At 34.6% G+C, this 17,129-nt stretch overlaps 2 protein-coding genes across 2 annotated transcripts; one reads left to right on the forward strand and one right to left on the reverse strand.

Annotated features, from left to right (window-relative positions):
• Positions 1–1,064: 1,064 nt before the first annotated feature.
• On the forward strand, positions 1,065–2,715 carry LOC127809835 (homeobox-leucine zipper protein HAT22-like). Its single transcript, XM_052348968.1, has 3 exons — positions 1,065–1,654; positions 1,994–2,073; positions 2,188–2,715. The coding sequence occupies exons 1-3, from the start codon at positions 1,235–1,237 to the stop codon at positions 2,462–2,464; spliced, it is 777 nt and encodes a 258-aa protein (XP_052204928.1). The 5' UTR covers positions 1,065–1,234; the 3' UTR covers positions 2,465–2,715.
• A 7,497-nt stretch (positions 2,716–10,212) lies between these two features.
• LOC127809833 (probable xyloglucan endotransglucosylase/hydrolase protein 6) lies at positions 10,213–12,688 on the reverse strand. The gene is made up of 5 exons (XM_052348966.1): positions 12,358–12,688; positions 12,144–12,244; positions 11,823–12,019; positions 10,988–11,281; positions 10,213–10,656 (listed from the first exon to the last, which is right to left on the reverse strand). The coding sequence occupies exons 1-5, from the start codon at positions 12,548–12,550 to the stop codon at positions 10,560–10,562; spliced, it is 882 nt and encodes a 293-aa protein (XP_052204926.1). The 5' UTR covers positions 12,551–12,688; the 3' UTR covers positions 10,213–10,559.
• Between the last annotated feature and the right edge of the window lie 4,441 nt (positions 12,689–17,129).

A 17,129-nucleotide genomic window follows, 5' to 3' on the forward strand; every position in this document is an offset into this window, starting at 1 on the left:
GTCTTTCGATAATTACGAATTATTATTATTATTATTATATATAAATTTGATTTCAAAAATATCCATTTATAATTAGCATCGTCTCATTCTTAAGAAATAAAACTCAGCCTAGCTACCTCTTTGTCTTTAAAAAAAAATAACATGTCACATGAGAGTAAAGCAATAAATTAATGACAAGAGTTGCTTCAAATTGTATCAAATAATTAAACAAACAAAAGTGTGCGTTATTGGGTACCCCAACTCGTCTTGGTTTCATTTTGAGTCCACCTTTTAATGTTGCTAATAATAATAGTATTCTATTTTATTTTGGTAATTAATATCCTTATGGGCCACCATCAAATGTTGGCTAATATTAAAATATAATTATCCTATCATTACTTGTTATGTCATGATATTTTATCAAATTCATTGATAAATTCCTAAAGACAAATTCAAACTCCGATCATTACTTACAAATCATGAAAGGCACAATAATAAGTGCCAATAAGTGTCTCGTACTTGTTATATTAAGTTTTTTTTAGTTACAATTTATTATATATTATAAACAATATATATTGATAAATTTAATAAAAATATTAAAAAGGGATACTGAAAAATTTACCAGCATGTAATATTATATTAAAAAATATTTATATATATATATTTTATTCACCTGGGTCCAAATTTCACTGACTAATCCCTAAAAACGGGTGATATTCTCCCCCTAATACATCCCGAGTAAATTTGGATATAAACACAGTATATATATACTTAGAATTAAATATTTTACACAATTCATATAAAATTTATCATTCAACCTTATTAGGAGTCTTCTAGTTAAGTATTGACTTTCAATAATAATTTTATTTTGTAAGTCAATACATTGATTTAAATTTTGATATTTCCCATGAAACAAGTGCTTTAGCACTGTACTAGCCCGGAAAAAGTATTTTTATATTAATTATTAATCTATAGGTTCAAATGGTCAGCCTATGAATAGAGAAATATTGAGACTTTTACTCAATTCTTTCTCCACGCCAAATTCATGTTCCTACTCCATTCCATGCTTTGATTAATAATCATATCATCGGTGGCCACCCACCCACTGAACCCCCCAAAATCCAACACAATTAAAGTGTTTCTTCATTCCAATCACTCTCCTTCCCCTTCTTTCCCCCTCATTTTCCACCCAAACAAACCGACGCCCTCCATCTCTTTTGACCAAATCTCCAACTCTTCATCTCCCAAACCCCACATGGGTCTCGCAGAGCTCGGTAACGCTGGCCTCCGTTTAGGCCTTGGCACTGGGCCGGCGGCCGGAAGTCCGTCCAGGGCCTGGTGGTGTCAAACGCCGGAAAAGCCGTGTCCAAAGCTCGATGTTCCTTGGCTGGGGAAGGCGGCGGCGGCGGGTTTGGAGCCGGCGCTGACTTTGGGGCTCGGTGGAGAGACCTGTAATCAACTCTCCGACGAGGCTGTCTCATCGTTTTCGAATGGTAGTGTTAAGAGGGAGCGCGAGCTGGGCAGTGATGAGGCTGAGATAGAGAGGGTTTCTTCGAGAATAGTAATAAGCGATGAAGATGACGACGGTGCTAATGCAAGGAAGAAGCTTAGACTCAACAAAGACCAATCTGCGGTTCTAGAGGAAAGCTTCAAGCGTCATAGCACCCTCAATCCTGTACTCCCTCTCCCTTTTTGTCTCTCTGTTTTAACCCATCTTTTGGTTTTTAGCTTAATTTTTGCTTCTTTCCCTCTTTTTAAGTATAGAAACTGATGAATATATATATATATATATATGTTTAAGGGTGATTTGATGGAAAATCAACCTCTGTGAAATGAAAATTTTGCTCTTGATTTACTGGGACTTAAATATAAAGATTACAAGTTTAAATAAAAATTAAATTTTTGGTTTTTTTTTTTTTTTTTCTCTTGTTTTATATAAGCAGAATGAATACAAAGGGCCATGATTCCGGTATGCTTTTATAATAATAAAATAGATATATTCTTGAACTTACAGCGACAAAAGCAAGAGCTATCAAGGAAGCTGAATCTGAGGCCGAGACAAGTTGAAGTTTGGTTTCAGAACAGGCGAGCAAGGTTTGCATCTTCATACCATATAGATGTTAACAATTCTTTACGATCAACACAGTTTACGTACGTTCATGGCGGCTTGAACAACTAGTCATGAATATATATATGTCTTAATTACAGAACAAAGCTTAAGCAAACTGAGGTGGACTGCGAGTTATTGAAGAAATGCTGCGAGAAACTGAGGGACGAGAACAAGAGGTTACAGAAGGAGGTACAAGAGCTCAAGGCGCTGAAACTGGCCCATCCCTTATACATGCAGCTGCCGGCGGCGACGCTCTCCATTTGCCCGTCCTGCGAGAGAACCGTCGCCGGCGGGGACAACACTTCGAGGAGCCAGTTTTTGATGCCTCCCAAGACTCACCTCTTTCCTCCCTTCAATCCCTCAGCAGCCTGTTAAAAGTTGTTAGAATTAGTATAAAAAAGCTAAAATTCTCAGAGTATATATATATATATATATATGTGTGTGTGTGTGTGTGTGTGTGTGAAATGAGTAAAGGTTCTAACTAAATTTAGTGATATTTGTAGGAAATATAAATTATCAGTTATGATTAAGTCTGTAAATATCTGTGATGGGATTACTATGATCAATCTGCTCCTTATCTTTATATAGAGTATGCTTCCTTTTATTTTGTTCTTACGATCTTTATATAGAGTATGCTTCCTTTTAATTTTACGAGGATTTGATGTTTCTTGTCGGGTCATTTTGATTTTTCTTCTGCCGACACAAAGAAAGCAGAAAAATCATCACAAACTTGATATTCTGATGGAAGCTGACGCATGAGATTCATAGTGGCTTTATTGATCAACATGTCATATGACACAATGGCCTTTGTCGACATGCCATGCAAATTATTTCCCTCGCTAATAGCTTTGCATAGTAAATCACAACGAGGTACGGGTGGAAGCAAGGCTTTTCTCTTATTCTAAACCTTACCATGCCTGATATTTTTTTGAGAAATTAAGAAATTAATTAACAAGATTTGATAGATATAATTGAAAAAAAAAAAAAAAGCCCTACATGCCCTGATATGAACCATATAATTTAGGACAATTCTTATATTGTAGTTGGAGATTAGAGAAAGAACACCCAAACTTTCCGGCCCAATTTAATTAGCACCAAAGCATCTCTCATTGAAGTAAAGTAACTATCATTTCTTGATAATGCAAGATTTATCGTATTTGATATATATGCAAACATCTATTTGTGATCTACTATTAAAATTTAAACTCATGAACTCTAATTTAAATTAAATTTATTTTATCATTATACTAAATTTTACCTAAAATTTTTATAACTATATACAAATGACGGGCACTATTAAATCAACCTTAGTTTAAAATTTTTCATTTTTTTACTTAGACTTAGGTAATAAAATCTACACCTCTAATACATATCGTTTTCATTTTAGAGATAGAAAGAGGGAGACAATGGAAATTGACTTAGACGTACGAAACAAAAGATGTGCATATATAGATGGGGTCATGGCTCCGCAAGAGATGCCAAATCTTTTAGGGTCCTGCCTACACCATGACCCATGCCGCTAATCGTACGTAACCTCATATAGATATAACATAGATAATAACGTACATATATAAAAATGATTTCTATAGGCACAGACTTATTTTATTCCTAATTATACATGAAAACCTAAATCATTTATTAGAACAACTTATAATCACCAAATTTGTGATGATAATTTTCTTAATAACTTCATCTAAAAATTGATGAATATTGTATTAAAAAAAAACTCTTTCATGTACCCATTGGTTAATAATTTTATACCCGAAAATATGCTTAAACAAAGGGCTCTTGGGTAGCCTAGCCCCACGTAATTGAGTACAAAATGGATATATATATATATATAATAAATAGAGATGACACACGTCCTGTGGTGGCCAAATGGTCGGCTAACTTGTGTCAATTCTCGCTGCATTATGGGCATGGTATTATCTCGATGGAATCCTGTTCGGTGGCAATGCTACAAATGTTGTTTCGTCATCCATATATACATGGCCGTCGAAAGCTACTAATTAATTAATTAGGTTCCACTCTTAATTCATGATGTGAACTGTAAGCATGATTTCAACTCTCAAATCACACAAAACGACAGTATTAGTGGAGTGGTTTCATAATCGGGCAGTCAAGCCCCAGCCAGTTTTCTACGCAGTCTATATGGTTGAAGTTGATGGCATTATCTCTAATAATCCCTTGAGTGTTACTTATAGGGATGAGTAAGATACTATTAACTTCTATAATCTATTAATTTTTCTTAAGCTAAATTAATAAATTTGAGATAAATTCTTTCTCGGAATTATTCTTAGTTACGTTCTTGTCTAACAAGGAGATTTGATCCTAAATGAAAAAGAATATATCTTCCAGCTAGGTATTAATTATCTTAATGGTGATCCTAAATTTCTTTATTTCTTTTCTTCTCTATTGTTTCATACCATAACATTGATTTGATTTTGACCCTTTACCTTTACGCAGGTGATCAGAAGAACATTGGGTTATGGAGACAAACTGATCAATCAACGGCGCCAATTATGAGAGCTTTTGAAAACGATGAATGATTACAAAAAGATTACTAAATCAATCAATTATTACACCCTTATGTTGTGCATAGAATTAATTTAATGAAAAATATTACTTATACAAAATAATTGATAAATACAGTTTAAATAATAAAAATATTTCTAATTTAATTACAAACTAATTTAATTACAAATTCATCACCCCTATCCTTGATTGCTGCCTCTCTCCCCTCTTCCCATAACCACCTCTAACAACAACTACCCCATGTCGTCTGCCTCCGATGCATTCTCGTTACTATTGTCATCTCGTTGCCTCGTCGATGCATCCTTATCGTCGTTGTCATCTCATTATTGCATTCTCACCATCTGACTATTGTTGTTTTGTGTTGATGAGGCTTCATCGTAGCTTCATCTCGAACACAAATAAAGTTTGATATGATAAAATTTGATTGGGTCTCATCCACTGCGAATCCAGCAACTTGAGGTGGGTTGGGTTGAAGATGGACTGAATTTGATTTGACCTAGAATTTACTTAAAAATTTTTATTTTATTGTGGATTGCCCTGGACTTCACCTAGGATAGCTCACACAGGATCCGCCCTCGCATCCACCACAGACTGAGAAGGGAGAGCAGTTAAAAGACTGCAAATGGGTAAGATTTTTTTTATTATTTTGCATACATATATAAAGTTGTGTCTAAAACTGTATGCACATGGTTCTAATTTTATTAGGAGATGATGGGTAGGTGGCGAGAAGATGTCATTCACACCTCCCTTTCAGAGGCTTTTGTCCCTTCGGCCTAGGTCCTGAAGTCGGTCAGTTTGCAGCAGCAGGAGAGGAGAGAGCCATTTGGGGCTCGCAATGATTAAACGTGGAGCCACCGGGCTTCGACGAACCATGATCACTCCGCGTTCGTGGCAGCGCCCGAGTGGTTAACCGTGCCTTTGACCAAATCTACGGCACGTTAAGACCTTTGGGAGAAGTCTTTGTCGGAGGTTAATAGCACGATGGGATGTAGGCCCTCAACGGCTAGCAAAATGCCCCTCCATCTCTCTGTCTGACGCCAAACTGTTTGTTAACAGAAATTAACAGCATTACCAGCGTTTGGCCACGTACCCCGTCCAGACGCTTCTGACATATACATGTAGCTTCTAGCTGGAATTGTCTTCGATGTTTCATTAATCATTATTTAACTAATAAAAGCATTATTTTTTTTGTAACTAAGAATTTTATTAAAAATAATCAAAAGCAATTTCAGTTTTAAATCTAAGTAGCTAATAAAAATAAATAAATATACAAATATATAAATCTCTTGACATAAAAAAATATATATATACAATTATCAAAAAAAAATTTCATCAACATCGAACAATCTTCCTAAAAATTATATTGACTTTGATCATTCAAAGTTAATAATTATATTGTTAACTCTGAATATTTATCAAAATGATTACTTAGGTTGCAAAAGCATAGCAATATCTCTAGGGACAAGTAGAATTTTGATTCAGTGGGAGAAAATTTAAAAATAAAAAATATAATTTTAAAAATAAAATAATAATAATATTATTAAAATATAAAAAAAATTTACAATTATTCCTTACGACTTTTTATATTTTGATAAGGCCATATAATAGCCTCATTATTAATTTTATTAAATACATTATTTTCAACATACACAATTAAGTTATCATTCATCCATTAATCTCTAATCCTATTATACAATCAATTTTTCATAATATTTATCGCAGAAAATACTTTTTCAACTATAGCAAAAATTGTAAAAAAAAAATGGGTGAGAATTGGAAAAGAAAGTAAAAAATAAGATAAATTTGAAAATGAAATGAATTAGGATTTAGAAGTTAGTGGATTAGGCCATTTGAGCTAAACTTTAATACAATAATTTTGAATTGATTGTGGGAGTTGGATTTAGATTAAAAATAATATAAAATTTAAAAAATTAAAATTTAGCCCAATAAGGGCAACTGTCCCGACTGAGCCTCACTTGGTAGTTGCCCTTATTAGGCCTCACTTGGCTCCGCCCTTGCATATCTCAAGCCATCATTTTATCTGAATATTGACATTTGTAATATCAATTCGTAATTATTAAACTGGTAGACAACCTATGCTAAATTGAACTGTCAATTTATGAATGTTTCTAAAGATTATGTGAGTTTTTATTGTCCAAGGTTAATAATTATGCTAACAATTCCTTAGGATATTCACTAAAACAATCATTTAAAGTGCATAAATATACTCGTAAGTCAAACCATCGTAAGCGATTCAAATTAACAGAGTAAAGAAGAATATTAATCGGTTGAAAGCCATAAGAAATGTTGTCGATCTTGGCTCTGTAAAATAAAAGGGAAATAAATAATAGTTAAACTTGTTCAAACAACACACTAAATCTGATATACCAACTAGGACACAGGTTGCTTTTACTTTTCGAAACATATGTTGTTGCACTCTTTCACAGAAAACATTCAGTATTAATATTATATCTTCTTGTCTTTTAGCCATCTTAAATCTCTTATTTAATCATGAGGAGAGATTATTTAAATCTCATACAACACTCAAACCGAAGACTTTTAATTCTTGTTTAATTTTATAAATTCTTTTATTTAATATCTAAAAGGCTCGTCTAAGCCATCCCTTTCTCGATCGCAAACATTGATGTAACTTTTGTATTCCCTATACTTGAGTGTGAATCCTACCTCAATATATGACTACATGTGGGATGGTGGGGTCCAGTGATCATAAGCTTAAGTAAATATTATTTTAACTCTTAAGTCCTAAGCTTATGATTATGGCTCCTTTAACCTGTTTATTATAATTTAAATTCCTCTAGATATTTAAAATTGATATAATATATGATTATATTCACACTATTAGTAATAATCGACTTTATTTTCTTGCTATTAAATAAGCCACAGTCCACAGATGTCAACCGCCTAATTATATGGGCATTGAAACTTATTGGGCCCCTATTACTTCAGCCCACCATAGGCCCAGATTTGTCTTCACCAACAGGCCTTCCTCAAATCCTGTTTCGGCCTGCAATGATAACATAGAAAAGAGTGTTTTCTTTAATATACATATACATATAATAATTATAATTTAACATTTATCAACTTTGACGGTTTATAATTGTAAGAAGGAAAATAATATTATTATTATAAAACAATATTATTAAAATGATGTAACATCGATTGGTCTGAATGGCCTTCTTTCTTAATGTGTAATTTAATGTTTTATATAATCATATAGATAATATATACTTTTATATATTGTTTCCCATAACTTCATAATTAATTAACAAGCTTGCTTTATACCATAGGCTTAATACAACTCCAAAGATCATCCACTCCTTTGGAAGCAAATACTATCCGACAAATCAGACATTAATATTCCCTCCACCTACGAACCATCCACATGAAATATCCTCTTCATCCATCCGCCATCGCTGTGATATGCAGAGAACAGATAAATTTACAGTGGCCTCTGATCATCAAGAGGCAATGAGGATGGCTAATTCACATTTCATGCATTGTTCTTAGCTCCAATATCTAATTATCCTTCCATTCAAGTTTCTTCAAGCTGCTACTGTCACCAAAATTCAAACTCATCGAAGGCTTGTGGATATCGGAAGCCAGTAGAGGAAATGAGGGTTCTTGCCATCGTCTTAGTGATTCTTCTCATTCTCACCAGCTCCCAACTTGAAAGAGTTGCTTCTGGGCCTCCCAACTACGCCGACACCGTCTCCAATTCTTCTTGTAACGGTTCTTGCGGCGACGTTTTGGACGGAAAGAGAAGTGTTCCGGCCGGCGCCAATCCTCTGCACAATCGGTAGTGATCAGGGGAAGAAGACGGAAAAAGAATCACAACATATATGTATCGATCTCAGCAGTTTTCTTCTTCTTGTCTTAGAATTTACATGTTTTTCTATTCTCATCAATCTTTCGGAATCTCTGATTTCCTTTTGTTCTCAACTGTTTGTTTTGATCTTAATTAGTTGTATTTCCTACACTCCGTTTGTTTTCGTCTAACGTGGAACCAATTAATAGAAACGAAGATCTTTTATTATTATTTCGGTGCACTGACAAGTTTGTGTGCATGAGTTGTCTCTCTTGTTTGCTTTTCTTGCATGCCGATGATAAGTTTGTCTTCCAAAGAGCCATCACCCGTGCTTTCATTTGGCCATCTATTTCTCATGCACAATTCCTTTTTTTTTCTTTTTCTTTTTTTCTATGTAAGAAATATAATAAAATATTAGTTTTGAAGAACGTATATAAAAATTAATGATAAAATGGTTTGGGTTAATAGGCCTATAATCAGCAGCATCATTTCGGGTTTGAGTGACATACAGTTCTTTGTATATATAATAGTAAAGATGACTTAATCGCCTTCGACTAATTACTAAAGCTCTGGCTTTCTGGTAAAGTCACATTTCTGGTTGTGAATATAATATGGTTTGATTCATCCATGCGTGACATTGTATATTATATACCTTAGAGTTAAGATAAGGTTTTATATTTATTTGATACCCATGAGGAGGAGAGTTCTCTTGGATGATTTCTGGGGACACTTACTGTATGTGCTTGTCCTGTTCATTGTTGGGGCTGCTCGGGTATTTGTCTCTCGCTGCCTTTTTATTCTTTTTTTAAGTTTATCAGTTGATTCGCAAGTGGGGAATATGAATAAAATTAAGAAAAATGATACAATTATTTTAGAGAAATACATATATATATACAGAGAGAGAGAGAGAGAGAGAGAGAGAGAGATAAAGATAGATAAAAGTAGAGATTTTATTTGAATGTATTAAATATATTATTTGCTAAAATTTGTCAAATTATTACAAAAAAAGGATAGCGAGAAGTGAGACCACAAATAAAAATGACATCGTATAGAGTTTAGGCTAATATTTGCAGCCATCTCTTTCATCCTCGTCATTTATATACCCATGTATTTCATTCTTTCGTTTGTAAACATGTCATTATCCTTGGTGGCCAGCTGGTTTTCTACTAATCCCATTCCTCATGTTAGATAATGAGTATCTACATACCCATTAATTAATACTAATCAAATTATGTATGCATTTAGCAACAAAAAAAAAATGAATTATGTATACTTTAAAAATAATTTATCTCTAAAAATTATTTTACTTTCTCTATCATAGTAACATCCATATTTTATATTCTCTAAAAACTATATGGTTTTCTCTATCATAGTAACACCCATGCATGTACATATAAATGAATTATGTTTATCTCTAAAAATGAATTATGATTTTCTCTATCATAGCCTCGTGCTTACGTTACTCTTACTGTAATTTGAGGTGTTTCGTGTTGTTTAATGTTAAATTTTCATCAAGCTTCCCACTAGAATGTGTTGTGTTGCAGACTAATTCAGATTATTTTGGCTATTTGCTTCATCCATTGCTTTGTTTTGAGGAAAAGGATAAGGCGTATTTCATGTGCTTTTTTGCGTTTGATTAAAATATAAGAACTGACAAAAATGTCTTTAGATTTTTCCGGTGACAGTTATCCAGCCCAGAGGAATCATTATTTTTGTCTTAAAAACGTTAAATGTGTTACATTAATAGAACAAACACAGCTCAAATCTGTAACTTTGCGATATCATCATTACTCGAGTAAAGTAACAGCACTGGAAATTAAGAACACAATGCATCTCACAATCACACAAAAGCATAATTATTGGCACACAATGTCCAAAGAGTGCACACACGAGTTGACACTGGCCATTGTCATCTCTCCTTGGACACGAAACCCCTCACAATCGCAAACTTTTTTAAGTACAGGAAATACATTTTGATTTTATTGTAGATCTCATCCTCTATACCCCCTTTTCCTGTGCATGGTTTCCATCACAGAGGCCCAGTATAACATCACAACTGTGCCCAAGAATCCGACAACATGGAGATGGATCAAGGAAAGACTTATTTAATCAGATTCGAGCCACGCATTCTGGTGGGGCAACTGGGTACCTCGATTTGTCACTACAGTAGTCATAGATCAAATGGTTCGTCCGAACCCACCGGTACCTGTCAACAGTATAATCAAATGTTAATCAAGGCTTGACATGTATTAGATCAAATGGTTGATTAGTCATCTTTACAGGTGATTTGGTATGGGTTTCTCACATACGGTGTAGTTGATGTGGTCTAGTTATGATTTTAGTTTAGGTGGTGTACGACATACCCAAATGCAGGCGCTACTAAGCCAAATAATATATAAACAAAGAAACACTCTCCATCCAGCAAGAGTCTTTTCCAAAGCAAAATCGTAACATATAATAGTTATAAAAAAGAGGAACTTACGGTCTCCTTAAATGGGTTAGTTGTGAATGTATAATAGGTGACAGTACGAAATTACCTTTTGGCTTCGACGGGGCTGAGCTGCTTATAAGCAGCCCCTTCCCACCAGTTTGTGGGGTTGGAAGCGCAGTTGTTGGGGCCTGGAACCGGGCAACCTTCAATGTCAAAGTCACTGTAATACGCGTAGAAAGGGGCTTTGCTCCAATCGATCTTCTCAAGCCCCCCTCTCGTCGCCCAATCATCGGCTTCCCAAAGCGTCGAGTAGACTCCCATGGGCTGGAGCTTCGGGTATGGGATGCCTCTCGCTTGGTTGTTCCTGTACACTCTGATGGGTACTTCATCCACATAAAAGCTGCAGTGCAATGGCCATAATTGTCGGTAGATAATCAGTACTACTGTGGTGTATAGTGACAGCAAGGGGTGAATGAGTCATGAGTGTCGGCTGAGTTAATTTGTGTGGTTAGAAAGCCTCTTGATTTGATGTTTAAGGGCAGCTTAAAAGCTATATCCTCCATGCGTGTCCACTTATATGCTATTAAAGGCCAAACCGACTTTGGAAAGCCAAGTTCCACCAGTTCCAAGAACCGACAAAAGTCTCCCCCCCCCCCCCCCCCCCCCCCTCCTCCTCTCTCTCAAAACGATAAAATTTGAGATTCTCACTCCATTTCAGTAGAAGTTTAAATTACTGAAAATAGAACCTCCTCCACAGTTCTTAAGTTGTAAAGAATAAACCCTTGAACTGATTGTTTCGTTCTCATTGTTAAGAATATATAAATAAAATTATGAACTATATATATATCTCCAATGCATGGTTAATTGATCATGTTACAAAGATTGCATATGTACACACACATATGTATATATATATATGTATGTATGTATAATCAACTTACACAACATGGTAATGGTTCCATAATATTGAGTAAGTATGGAACTCAGCTGCAGGATCGAACCAAAGGTTGACTCTTTCCTCTCGGTCTCCCTTCCCATGCGCATACACATTGGTCTGCACCGTGTACGGCTGCCCCGTCCGGTTCCCCAAGAACTCGAAATCCAGCTCGTCGCGCACCGTGTCAGTGTCCGAATTCATCTGCAATTCCATTTCAAACACAAAATCCAAACAAGCTCAAGTTTTTTTCCATAAAAACCCGCAATTATTACCCTTTGTGTGTACTGATAGAGGAAAAGCTTAATTTTCAAGAGACCGAACGTACATAAAAGGCGGTCACCGTCCCGGCAGAATCGCCGGGGATGAGCTTGATCTTCATGCTAACTCGCCCGAACAAGTACTGCCTCTTGGAGGCAAACCCACAACCTATAGAATTACGTAAACAACGAACCAGACAGAGAAATTGAGACCGATTAACAATGTTTGAGTTTTTAATGAATAGAAGGTAGCAGGCTGCCATAGTGGCTGTTGTTTTCTACCTGAGTTCTGGTCGAGAACAAGCTGGATGGCCCGGCCGCCATTGATTTGCCTGATATGAGAATCGGACCAAGTAATTCTGAAATCCTCCAGGAAAGTGGCTGGCCGTCCAGAGGCAGACCAGGAAAAGGCAAGAACAAGTAGGAAAACGGAGAGACGAACAGTGGACGGGTGCAGAGGCAATATTGTGGCCATTTTGTCGTTGGATTTTATGAAGAGAACATATTGTGGGTGTATATATATATACGCGAGCAGCTGCAGGAAGAAGAAGGATCAACAGACGATGGCGATGGGACTGCTTCATTCAAATGGAAAGCGCCATTTCAGGTTTTATTTTCATACAGCTAATGGCAAGCCGTCGTTGGACCCGCCATTCTATCTCTGAGCTCGTCTCTACCCAACCTTGTGACTCTGTTCCTTTCCTTCATTGGTTATTGATGATGATAATGGTTCAATGGCATCCTCATTAATCTTGAAAAACATAATTTTCATTTGTCATTCCAACAAGTTAGTTGTGACATTAATTACTGAATTATGACCACTAGACACAGTATCATAAGTATGAGTAATGCTCCGAGTCATGATCCTTGTTGAAAAAGATTTTAGGTAAAGAAGACCACAAATGATCTATTAATTCTAATAATAAAGATGTGTCTGATAACATAATAACTCTTAACATTATTCAAAGATTATTGAAAGTGTGTTTCACAAACACTTCTCCTTGCATGGCATCTGGTTGTGGCATTGGTCAAGATAGCAATGAGTCACTCTCATTAAAAACCCCCCAAAAAAGATTAAAAGTCTAAAATAACATTTCGAGATAAAAACATATAAATTTTTCCTTAATTAGGGTCTCATGCAATGTGTAAACTAGATAACTCCGATATCTCCAAATTCTCTCGAAAGTTCCATAAAAATGATAAGTATTAAGAATCCTAATAAAACTTTGGTACAAAGGGGATAAATATTATATACTAAGAATCTTAATTATAATAAGATATTAGAATATTAGATAAACATTATCTATAAAAAATTATCAAATCAAGGAGATTTAGAATTGCTCAATTCTCCTCTATAAATAAGTAGATCTTCATTTCTGAAAAAGTATGTCCTTAATATTGGTGGAAACTCTGCTCTACAATTTTTAGTATCTTCCATGTCTAACTTAATTAAACATCAAAGTGTTTACGTGAAAATTTTTCTATATATATCTTCTAATTGTTTTCTTTTAACGTCCTTTGATAGTTTTCTTCCTTCTAGACTCGGGCAACGACCGTCTCAAGCAACGATAGTTTTGGGCGACTTGACGTTTTTTACTTAATAAGTTTATTATTGTATTTTGATAATAATAAATACTTAATATTTATTTAAAATTAAATTAAATACAAAAATTAAGATATAAACATATAAAATATATGAAAATTTGTTATAACAGTATCCAAATAGGTAAATGGGTGGCATATTACTATTCCCACAATGGTGGATGCTAAAAAATTTTAAGGGAAATGCGACCTGTGCAAAATAGTTTAACAAAAAAATTGACAAACACACATTCAAATGATAAAAATACCCCACCTAAAATTGCAAATTCATCACTTTGGTCGTCTCCCCCTCACCTCTCTCTCCCATTTTCATGGCCACCTTCAACAACTGCTATTTCATCTCGCCTCGTTGCCACTATCACCTCTTTGATGCATCCTCATCGCCGCAGTGTCACCTAACCTCGATCGAGCTTCATCTGTCGTGAACAAAGGAAAGAGAGTAAAGAGGAGACGGCAAATGGGTGGGGTTTTTTCGTCATTTTATGCCTATGTATAAGGTTGTGTGTAAATCTGTATGTACATGTAACACGATCCAAATTTTAATGGTGGATACTATTTTTATAAATTTTAATTTATAATAAAAAGTAATATTATTTAAAAAAAAAAAAAAACTCCGTAAACATGACTTTCTACTGTTTAGTAAAGGTATCCTAAAGGTATCAAGTCTACTAGCCAACTAGTTACGTAGTAGACTTGATGTGATCTCTTTTGTTTTTGCTCAAATTACGCTTCTTGCTACCTCATACTCGTTGCATCTTCTGCTTGCTCTCTCCTCTCTTTCTTTTTTCTTTTTTTTTTCTCAAGTCTAGATTCCATTCTGTGTAGAACTCAATTTTGCCTCTCCGATCGATTGAAGCCCAAAGCAATGGATTTTAGATCAAGAACCCACTTGTGTGGATTTTGTTAATTAAAACCCACACTGACGAACCCACTTCCAATCATTAATAAAGAGAGCGAAAAGGAGGAGGAAGGAAAGGAAAGAATGATATTTGCCTTTTGCTGTTAGTGATCGATAGAGATACAGATGACAAAAACATGGAAAGGAAGATGTCTGTGAGAGACAGAGAGAAATGGAGAAAGGGAAAGGGATAATCTTTCACTGAGTTTTACAACAAAAAAAGATCACCGACAATGGGGTGATCTTCTCAAAAATAGCCTTAAAAACATTTTCTTGACTTTCGTATCAAATTACAAACATAAAACTCGCAATCGAAAGATAATAATTGTGAAGTTTTATTTTAAAAAATTAAAAAATTCAACACGTATTCTCATGTTAAAGTATTTATTAATCAGTAATTTGGTCAATTTGATACTATGATGTTAATTACAAAGAACGTACAAACCATCGTATTATTAATAAGAATATTTCTTTTTTTAAGTTTGATGATACGAAGTGATGTGTATTATTGGGCCAACCAAACATGCCTTTAAGGCCGATAGCGAAAGAGCCAAGACTACACGAAATTATGGCTAAAGACGAAGAGGTCCGCTTTTCCCATTTCTTTCCAGATTAATGAAATAGAAAAAAACAAAATGAAAAGACACGGGACGGGGATAACTCCAACCAATCGCTATCCGCCACGTCTGCAACCCAACCACTGGTTGGGCAGCCGCCCACGTTTTCCTGGGCCGCTCGTGCCCCAACGACAGTACCGTTTCAGGCCTGCCCCACGTGGCAGAACCTGGTTGGCAGAGAAAGTCAAGCGGCGTCGTACCAATTGGGCTTGCGGCCCAGCCGTATACTGTGCTTGTTGTAAATACTGGGGCCCAACCCAGGCCCCTTCAAGTTGAAAGAGATTTTGTGCTGCCAGGCCTTTTTATTTTGGAGTTTTTAATTATCGGTAATGCTAGATTGATAGTTACATAATTATTATAAATATATTCTTAAAAAATTAATAATATTTGTTCACAATTTATTAGCTATTTTTAAAATATTATAAACACTTTAAAAAATAAAAATATTTTTAATTGTAAAAAATTACAAACGCTTTTACATAATAAGATCTCCTTGATAGTATTATATATATATATATATATATAGTCTAACATCTCATTACACTCATAATTCCTATACTACTAGGGCACCACAAAGACATAGAAGATAAAGAAGAATACCCTTAAAAAATTTGAACACTGAGACTTAGTTTTGTTTGATCTATCACTTTGGTGTTATAGTTGTTTATGTATTTTTACCCAATTAACTATGTATCTATAACATTTGAAAAGGGGATGTAAAGACAAGTTTGATTTTTCAAATATGGTAACAGGATGACACGTTTAAGGTATCCAAATTAGTTGCTACCAAATTATCTATATATGTTTAGTATGTTTATTCCAATATATTAAGGTTCCTTGTACGTAGTTAATATCACAATAAATAAATAAATGTTGAAATAACATTTGTGTTAATCAATGAAGCTGTGGACAGGTTGTAATTAATTGCTGCATGGGTATTTGCAGCTAATGGGGGTGACAGATTAGACCATGCAACGACGATGAGAGTAACTCCAAATTGAAACGGTGGTTATGTGCATGGTTGCACTTTAATTTGTTCCCAATTATTGTAAATGGTAACATGCCCTTGTAAGCCCTTGATTAGACTGCAAAGCTTAATTTCTTCTCTAAAATTTAGATTTGTAAAATAATTATATATGTGTGTCTGTGGTAGTATGTCTCTATCGGCCTTCCATAATGTGGGTGGCCATGCATGCAGCATGGATAGAGATTTAGATAGACCATTACATATGCAGAATTTAAGTAGAAGCTAATATATATATATATATATATAATGTTTCATCTCATCTCATCTCATCTATCTTATAATTCAGTGTATTTGGAGAGGATGTGAGGCTGCCAGTCCATCCTTATCCACCCACCAAACTGAAATTATGGTCCGTTCATTGGTGACCCAAATGATTCTTTGTAATAAGTGCCTTTGTCCTAAGCACTACTAATTCATGTTATTTCTACATTCAAATTTGATATATATATATATATATATATATATATATTATATTTAAATTATATTCAAGATAATAGATGAATCATATTGATCATAAATGGCTTGATATTTAACTCAATAAAAAATCATTTGAGTTTGTTTGTTAAGATAAACAAGTCAAGATTGATCCTAACTTTTGAATTCGATTTGTAAATAAGTCGACATTGAGCTCAATAGAGCTCGGCTTGTTAAAGTTCACAAACGTGGCCAATTAAATACTTGTGAATATCAATAGACTTGATTAGAGCATTGTAAATATATTTGATTAGAAATTCATAAATAGTTCATAAACAAATTTATTTATAAATACATTAATATATATATATTTATAATTTTATAAATATAATACCGGTAAGCCCGAGCTAGTTCGAGCTCAACCTTGCTAGCATGCGCTCAAGTTCAAACCGAGCTTTAAGGCTTCAACCTAGAAACTAATTCGCCAAGCTAAGTT

The sequence above is a fragment of the Diospyros lotus genome, chromosome 9 (genome assembly GCF_014633365.1).
Source record: "Diospyros lotus cultivar Yz01 chromosome 9, ASM1463336v1, whole genome shotgun sequence".
NCBI classification, from domain to species: Eukaryota; Viridiplantae; Streptophyta; class Magnoliopsida; order Ericales; family Ebenaceae; genus Diospyros; species Diospyros lotus.